Below are 9,418 nucleotides of genomic sequence, written 5' to 3' on the forward strand. Positions count from 1 at the left end.
ACTAGGGCTATCTACGTTTGTGCAATCATTTTTAAAATACCGAGATGCAAAAAACAGATTCTTGCAGACCAATGTCAAAATATGACATTTTAGAATTTAAACTGCGGCAATCAGAATAAGGAAACACATTTATATAGCACCTGTCCCTACTCACAACCCAGCCGCAGGCCCATGCCCCCCCCCCCCCCCCCCCCCCCTGCCGCATCCCTGCCTCTCGTCCCATCCAACCCCCACTTATTTTTTGACGTGACAAATCTTAGCAGTCCGGGTTATTGTAATTTATAATTTATTGGATCTACACATAAATAAGTGAAAAATGGAGGCAGAAATGGTTATAAAATAAACAATATAATCAGGCACTTTTAATTTTATATGGAATACTCTCTGTGGCAAGACCCAATCCTGTGGAATCCGTCTGCTCCAAGACAGGTTTGAATTCCAACAACTCATTGGCATGAACAGAGCCACAGCAGCCTCCGTGCTTTACAAAATGAACATTAACAATTTAATCCACTGGCTGATGGGGGGGGGGGGGGGGGGGGGGGCATGCAGAAGGAGGGATTGGCCGCGCACACCAACGTTACAGGTGTACGAGCAAGCAATATCGACAGACAAACTTCGATAAAATCAGTCAACATGCCAATCTCATTCATCCAGCAAAGCTACATCTTTTAATATTGTTAAAATATCAACTTTATAAAAACCCAGTAAAACCAACAAGCTGCTTCTTAGTTAGGCTAAGCCTTCTCTGATTGAGGGAGGTTTGCAGTTACCTCCTGGAGATTTAACAAGATCCTCAGAAAATATCAGTCATTTTTTAAAAAAAAGCTTCATTCTGATCCTTAAGGTACATACATGAGGTTCCCTTACCTAACTCCGGGGGTCCCAAGGGAATTAACTCAATGCCAACTTTTGTGGGCAAAATGGCAATATGTTTCTTTAGATGAATGTAACAGCCTGAAGAGCACATGATTGAAACATCCCTAAACGAGTTATTCCTCATCTTAAGCCAGCGAATTGACCATGGCACCTGATGGCAAGCCCCCAGGAGCTGCAGTAATACAGGATGCCTCTCACTGACAATCCAGGAGCTGCTGTAATACAGGATGCCTCTCACTGACAATCCAGGATGCCTCTCACTGACACTCCAGGATGCCTCTCACTGACACTCCAGGATGCCTCTCACTGACACTCCAGGGGCTGCTGTAATACAGGATGCCTCTCACTGACAATCCAGGTCCTTTCAGTTTCCAAGAATTCAGACACTTAACATTCGAGTTACTCTCATCACTTTTCTGGAGTAGGAAACAAACTGTATTAACTTCAGGGACGAGACTAGAAGACATCTTTAAGCGGTTCAAAAAAGTCCTCATTATCTAACCTCATGCATGAAGGATGAGTAGGAGGGTCAGGTACTGGAGGTCTTCTTGCACCCCAGGCGACTGTCAGCACCGTCAGGAGGTAGGGGGTTAATGGAAGAAACTTTGGTATGTGTGTATACGTACAAGTTGAGACAGTAAGCCGCATAAAACGTATAGTCAGTTATATCAAACCAGACTAAACAGAGTACGAAAGCCAGGCTATAGTGCGCCAAAACTTAGCTTAAAATACTGCACTGGCGCTTATTAACGCCATTTGAACCTGTCCATGGCACCAAGATAATCAGAGCAGGAAGTATGAGGCAAGTGTCTGCGAGGTACGAACACAGATATTTGAACTTTTGCTCCTTTTTAAAAAAATAAACCACCCAATTTTACCTCAAACCAGAACCCATTTTTGGCACGTTAGGGTGAAGCTGTAATGTGGACACAATTCTGACAAAAGTGGATCCCTGCCCTTGTTGAGCAGGCTGGAGCTTTGACATGTTCACTATGTTTGGAGAGTTTTGGTCCGTGCACTGTTAGGTGATCCAGTGAGATTCCATGTTCTTTAGGTACAGGCTTGTCCTGAGCCGCAGGCTGCACTCCCAACAGTCCTCATTCATTTTTCTTTTTCAAGATCTTCAGGAGTGCCTTGGACATGAAATAGGGTCTCTCAGTCGTGCCATCGTTCCTCTCCAGGTCTTCCACTGCATAGATAGCAACATTACAACCACGTTTATCAGTAAGAATCCAACACATCACAGTCCCATTAACTGGGTGCAACACCAATACACCAATACTTGCTGCAGTTAACCCTGTCCTGCCAAAACCACCTTTCAAAACAGTAGCAACTTATGAAGGGGTGGTGCTCAGAAGAGTAAATCTTTAGCAGCTGAAGGTTGGTTGGATAAAGACAAATTGATTTCCAGTGTCAAAGGAATTTGAGTGCAGAAATGACTGAATGATATTAATAATTGAATGATTATTATCACATTACTTTATACGTGATGTGGAGATGCGGGGTTGGACTGGGGTGGGCACAGTAAGAAGTCTTACAACACCAGGTTAAAGTCCAACAGGTTTGTTCTGCATCACTAGCTTTCGGAGCACTGCTCCTTCCTCAGGTGAATGAAGAGGTATGTTCACATTCACCTGAGGAAGGAGCAGTGCTCCGAAAGCTAGTGTTTGAAACAAACTTGTTGGACTTTAACCTGGTGTTGTAAGACTTCTTACATTACTTTATACGCAAGTTAAAGACCAACTATTCTAGAGTGGTTACAAATGAAAGCTCTGAACAATCCTTTGGGAGCTGCAAATGAGTGAGAGGCGTTGTTTACATGTATTTCTGCAAAGATCCCACGTGACGGACTGGCCACAAAGATGACAAGTTGGATCTAAAATTGACTGAGAGGCAGGAACAAAGGGTGAGGGGTGTCTGTGGGACTGGAAGGCTGTTTCGAGTGGGGTTCCGCAGGGCTCAGTATCGTGCTCCTTGCTTTTCGTGCTACATACCCACGATCTGGATTTGAATTAAGGAGAATTTGCAGATGTTGCAAAATGTTACTCCCTTTTTCACAAATCAATCTCCACTGATCAACCTCTCACCTTATCCCTCAGCCACTTCTTTCTCCACAAACACAGTTAATTCATTCTTGTACCCATTAGATCATTTCACTCTCCCACCCGAGGAACTATTCCATAATTTGATTACCTTCTGGGAAAGAAAATGGCTACCAGCGCAGTCCCGGTACAAACAGAAACATTCCCACCTTCACACCGTTAGTTATCACTAACGCGGAGAATCTTTCAGAGATAAAGTGACAGGGTTCTCCCAGAGTCTCTCACTAATGGGGTTCATCGTTGGTGTGATAATAGTGACTGTGCTTCATTCCAGAAGCTCTTTATCACTCTTCCAGCGTCTGTGGAGTCTGAGGAGAGTCGTATTCCTTTCTGTACAGAATGTCGCGCAGCTCCTGCGACGTGTAATATGGTCTCTCTGGAGAGCCGTCATTCCGCTCCAGATCTTCACCTGGTTAAGCAGCGGCCACAGAGGAAAGGCAGAGGAATCCAAACACATCCCCGTGCAGGAGTGATGAACGGAGGCAGACAGTGTGAGAGCAAGAGAGGAACGGAGAGGAAGAGCAATAAGGAGAAAGAAGAAGGAAATGATCAGAGTCAGTAAAAGGAAATGAAATCGGACAAGAATACAGGCAGAGCTCAGGCTGTCAGCTGGCAATAAGCAAATCAGAAAAAACAAAGGCAGCTGGAAATACAAATCCACCGTTATCTGCACAGAGGATTGAGAAGGATCTACACAGACCAGTAACCGATCTGCTTTTCTCAAACGTCCCTCACAATGAAGCAACTGCAGAGGTGCTGATAAATGTTACACACAGAAATCCCCGGAATGTGTTAACAGGACTATCCAGCTGTCTACCTTCAGGGATGCTCCCAAAAAACCCAAAAGCTGGGTTTGGGGTTGTTCACTATCAGTGCTGCAAACTGAAGACTGTTTACTGATGTGCGACTCAATATTTAAGCTGTGAGCTGCAGGTTACTTGCTTCGGCTGAGCTGGGAGTGCATTGCAGGAATGTCCCACTGGGGTTAGAGATTCTAACCAGGCCCAGCTTAACCCCACTGGGGAAAGACCATTGATCAGTGCTCCACTCACCAACCAGCCCTGCTGATTTTTCATTTTCACCCCATCCTAACAGGGCCAGGCTGACCCTGACAACAGGGCCAGTTAGATGCCGATAACCTTTGGAAATTGGAAACATTAGTGATCCCGGGAAGATACTTCAGGTCCTTTCCCTGCTGAAATGGAATGCAGGCCGCTAACACAACAAAGAAACCAAACAAAATCACACCTGAACTTTCAACTCTGGATCTTCTGGGTGTTTAAAAAGATCCTTTGACTGGCATGTATTCCAAATTCAGTATTTATTTTTCCAGGTTTAAAAATACTACTTTCCAGTTCATTCTGTTACAACACTTCATTATTTGAGATTAATTATTAAAATGTCCACAAAACTTTAATTATCAGAACTCCGTTTTCTGGGTCCTCCTTTAGTTACAATTACTCAAACACACACAGATTAAAACACCCGAGTGCTATACTCACAAAAACACAGGAACAATGTGTCCACACACATCCCGTACACACTGAAGAACCCGTGTGCAACAAAGTAGGAGCCCACGATCAGAGTCTGCAGAACAGAGGAAATGTTACTGCTTCAATCGGCGAGCTTTACCACAATCTCCGCGCTGCTGGACCATTCAGACCCAAGACGTATTCTAGCTGTTCCAGTCCCCCCTATACCCAGCACCAAGAATATACAGCAGTGCGCAGGATATCTCACCAGGAGATAGGATTCTCCGCACTGCCATACTGATCCATACCTCACACACAGCAACCCACAAATAACAATAAATACCCGCAACTCCTCAGGAAAAGTACCTTCCCCTGAACAATGTTCCTCACTCGTGCTCTGAAAGAACGGTGTCTCCGGCTCTATAGTTTCATGGGTATTGGTTTCCTCTTCCAGTTGTGTGACACCATTGCCTCCAATTTTATGGGGAGCGTACAGGCTATTCATTTAAATGTGTGGCCCCTTTAAGTTTGTTTTATGTAGCCATGCACGCTGTAACTTAAGGGGCCAGGTTGTGTTTGACCTACACAGGGACCTTTTCCTCACAGGGAACACGGCTGTTGGACTATGGTGGGCATCAAATCCCAGAAAGATTCTCTCCTTGCCTGATGTACACACACATATACATTTTCCAGCAGGGGGGGTCACTAAATGGTCATTGGGAGAAATAACCTGGAGTAATTTTCCCTCGCTTACCCAATACACAGAACCCAAAGGGTAATGTCCAAGATGGGCTATCCAGCAGAGTGAGGTGTGAAAGTTATGGGATCTTGATGACTTCTGTGGCTCAGCTTCTCACTGTAAACACACTGATTGTCATCTTTATCTCCAATTAAATGTCTACAACAAAGCAGGACCAATGGGAGCATGTGTTTCCAAAACTTTATTTTGTTGGGCCCCCACGAAAGGTGCGTGTGTCCGTGTCTGTGTGTCCACGCGTGTCCATGTCTCTGCGTCCATGTCTGCGTGTCCGTGTCTGTGCGTCCGTGTCTGCGTGTCCGCGTCTGTGCGTCCCTGTCCGTGTGTCCATGCGTGTGTCTGTGTGTCTGTATCTGTGTGTCCGTGCCTGTGTGTCCGTGTCAGTGCGTTAGTGTGTCTGTGCATCCATGTGTCCATGTCTGTGTGTCCGTATCTGCATGTCCATATCTGCGTGTCCGTGTGTCCATGTGTATCTGTGCGTCAGTGTCTGCATGTCCGTGTCTGTGTGTCAATGCATGTCTGTGCGTCCGTGTGTCTGTGTCTCGGTGTCTGCGTCTGTGTGTCCATGCGTGTCCGTGTCTGTAAGTCCGAGTCTGCGTGTCCGTGTCTGCGTGTCAGTGTCCATGCGTGTCCGTGTCTGTGCGTTCGTGTGCCTGTGTGTTCGTATCTGTGTGTCCGTGCCTGTCAGTGACTGCGTGTCCATGTCTGTGCATCCATGTGTGTCTGTGTAGCATGCTGTACTTAAAGCAACACTGATTGATCGCTCTCACCAGCAGTGGAATCCAGTAATAATTCAGAGCCGGTGCCCTGTCCTCAAACATACTTATTCGATTGGTGAAGAAGAAAAATCCAAGGACACCTGGGGAAGAGAAGGAAGAAAGTCTCACTTAGTGGTTAACTTGAATGTATAAAGACAAGTGTTCAGTGTTCCACTCTGAAAACTGTTTCAATTATGGATCATGCAGCCAGGAGCAGAGTCTTTATCAATGTTTACTCCCAGACTCTCCTGAAGGAGCAGAATCTCACTGCCAATTCTTTTTTTTTAAAATTTAGATTACCCAATTCATTTTTTCCAATTAAGGGGCAATTTAGCGTGGCCAACCTACCTACCCTGCACATCTTTGGGTTGTGGGGGTGAAACCCACGCAAACACGGGGAGATTGTGCAAACTCCACACGGACAGTGGCCCAGAGCCGGGATCGAACCTGGGACCTCGGCGCCGTGAGGCAGCAGGGCTAACCCACTGCGCTACCGTGCTGCCCTCACTGCCAATTCTTTACGTGAGAGCTATCCAGTGATAAGTATACAGGTGCAGCAAGTCATTCAGAAAGCTCATAATGTTGGTGTTTATTAGGTAATTGGGACATTCTGAATTCTCCCTCTGTGTACCCGAACAGGTGCCGGAAAGTGGCGACTAGGGGCTTTTCACAGTAACTTCATTGCACTGTTAATGTGAGCCTACTTGTGACAATAAAGATTATTATATTGTGAGGGAATTAATTACGTAAGTAGGGAGGTTATGCTTAAGTTTGCAGGGCACTAGTGAGACCACATCTGCAGTATTATGTACAGTATTGGTCTCCTTATTTAAGGGAAGAAGTAAATGCATTAGAAATAGTTCAGAGAAGGTTTACCAGACCAATACCAGGAATGGGCGGGTTGTCTGATGAGGAAACTTTGGAGAGGTTGGGTTTGTAGCCACTGGAGTGAGAGGCGACTTGATTGAAACATGCAAGATCCTGAGGGGTGTTGACAGGGTGGATGTGGAGAGGATGTTCCCTCTTGTGGGAGGATCTAGAACTACAAGGGGTAACTCATTCAAGACGGAGATGAGGAAAACATATACATCTACTGCGTGCGGCACAGTAGCACACTGGTTAACACTGTTGCTTCACAGCGCCAGGGTCCCAGGTTCGATTCCCGGCTTGGTTCACTGCCTGTGCGGAGTCTGCACGTCCTCCCCATGTCTGTGTGAGATTCCTCGACAGTGGAACCCATGATGGCTCCTTAAAGGAGGCAATGAAGAATATTGAGCAGGGGGCTAGAAGCCCAGGAGACGATGACAAGGGACCTCGAATAAGCCGCCATGGACCAAGGGGACTGAATCGCGGTACTCGAGGCCAAGGTAGTGAGCCTGGTCAGAACCCAGAAGGGGCTGACGGACAAAATTGACGACTGGAAGAACTAATTGGGTCGGCATAACCTGAGAATTGTGGAGCTGCTGCAGGGAACGGAACGGAGGCGAGAAACTGCATGGAATACGTAGCAGCGATGCTCGGGAGGCTGGTCGGCGAGGAGGGCTTCGCCAAGCCCCCGGAGGTAGACCACGCCACAGGTCGCTTCGGCAGCTGGGCTGGGCTGGGTGGGCGATAATCGTGCAGCTCCACAGGTACCAGGACACAAGGAGCAGATCCTGAGGTGGGCGAAGAGGGAGACAGGGTGTGAAGGACATTCCATCCACCTGTACCAGGACATTAGGGCAAACCTGGGCAAGCGGCAGGCAGAATTCAACGGTGCCAAATCGGCGCTGTGTAAAAGTGGGGTGCGGTTTGGCAGCTCTACAAGAACGAGGCTGCAAGAGGTGGAGAGTAGAGGGCGGGTGTATGGGAGGAGGTTGCGGCGTGCCTCCCGGGAGGGAGAGAACACCAGGCAGAGGGGAAGGAAACACAGGTCGCGGGGGGGGGGATGGGAAGAAACAGAGGCGGAGTAAAGGGAGCTTATAACACTGGCTGCAACAGGTCGCCGTGGCAACAGCAAAAATAGGGAGTAGTTGGCGGCCACCTTGATTGGCCTGTGAACAAGGGCAGGGGGGAGGGGGGGGGTGTTTCCTCTCCGGGTGCTTCTCTCCGGGTGCTCCGGTTTCCTCCCACAGTCCAAAGATGTGCAGGTTAGGTGGATTGGCCAGGATAAATTGCCCTTGGCGTCCAGAAGGTTATTTGGGGTTACTGGGATAGGGTGGAGACTTGGGCTGAAAGAGGGTGCTCTTTCCAAGGGCCGGTGCAGACTCGATGGGCCGAATGGCCTCCTTCTGCACTGTAAATTCTATTATTTTATTCTCTGATCATTAACCAGTGACATAAACTCCAGAGGCCTATAAAGATATGGCAGTAGCTCCACACCATTCACCACAGAACATGGAACCCAGTATCAACCCCCCCCCCCCCCCCAGTTTGGCAACTCGAGGGCTCCACTCCAGCAGAGTTCATAACCTCGAGACTGAAGTTCACCTCACCAATCCCAGAAGCAGAGAACTGATCTAACTTTTTCAGTCAGTATTGTTCTCCTCTCACCTAAAGGTGCTAAATCTAGCTGGTGTATGGAGAGGGAGCAACGCTGGGTGCTGGGTAGGGGCAGCACAAGAAGCCCAGTCCAGGATAGAATTGCCATTCTCGGAAATCACACCACTATCCTGCCCAATACCGGTTTGTACAAGACTGCAATTTGGTGGGAGATTGATGTAAAATCAAACAACAGACCCACTCCTACGTACAGAGAGCCAAGTATGGAATGAAATATATACTGACCCACTCCAACGTACAGAGAGCAGAGTATGGAATGAAATATATACTGACCCACTCCAACGTACAGAGAGCAGAGTATGGAATGAAATATATACTGACCCACTCCAACGTACAGAGAGCAGAGTATGGAATGAAATATATACTGACCCACTCCAACGTACAGAGAGCAGAGTATGGAATGAAATATATACTGACCCACTCCAACGTACAGAGAGCAGAGTATGGAATGAAATATATACTGACCCACTCCTACGTACAGAGAGCAGAGTATGGAATGAAATATATACTGACCCACTCCAACGTACAGAGAGCAGAGTATGGAATGAAATATATACTGACCCACTCCTACGTACAGAGAGCAGAGTATGGAATTAAATATATACTGACCCACTCCAACGTACAGAGAGCAGAGTATGGAATGAAATATGTACTGACCCACTCCTACGTAGAGAGAGCAGAGTATGGAATTAAATATATACTGACCCACTCCAACGTACAGAGAGCAGAGTATGGAATGAAATATATACTGACCCACTCCAACGTACAGAGAGCAGAGTATGGAATGAAATATGTACTGACCCACTCCAACGTACAGAGAGCAGAGTATGGAATGAAATATATACTGACCCACTCCTCCAACAATAAGCAGTTTGCCCAGAAACAGAAGGAAATCCGTGACTTTGTCCA

At 47.0% G+C, this 9,418-nt stretch overlaps 1 protein-coding gene across 5 annotated transcripts in view; it reads right to left on the minus strand.

Moving 5' to 3' along the window:
• Positions 1 to 269: 269 nt before the first annotated feature.
• The window catches only part of slc44a2 (solute carrier family 44 member 2), a 112,236-nt gene continuing 103,087 nt past the window's right edge, over positions 270 to 9,418 (minus strand). For 2 of the 5 annotated variants that reach the window (XM_038784631.1, XM_038784629.1), the window contains exons 19-22: positions 9,359 to 9,418; positions 5,981 to 6,069; positions 4,484 to 4,568; positions 2,557 to 3,390 (exon numbers count right to left, since the gene is read on the minus strand). The exon at positions 9,359 to 9,418 is cut by the window's right edge and continues 11 nt beyond it. In XM_038784631.1, coding sequence (XP_038640559.1) covers positions 3,266 to 3,390; positions 4,484 to 4,568; positions 5,981 to 6,069; positions 9,359 to 9,418 — 359 coding nt within the window. In that variant the 3' untranslated portion in view covers positions 2,557 to 3,265. Of the gene's footprint in view, positions 2,069 to 2,556; positions 3,391 to 4,483; positions 4,569 to 5,980; positions 6,070 to 9,358 lie in introns of those variants that run through there. The other 3 variants (XR_005458732.1, XM_038784632.1, XM_038784630.1) reach the window with 3 other exon arrangements.

Source organism: Scyliorhinus canicula, chromosome 25 (genome assembly GCF_902713615.1).
Source record: "Scyliorhinus canicula chromosome 25, sScyCan1.1, whole genome shotgun sequence".
Classification (NCBI taxonomy): Eukaryota; Metazoa; Chordata; class Chondrichthyes; order Carcharhiniformes; family Scyliorhinidae; genus Scyliorhinus; species Scyliorhinus canicula.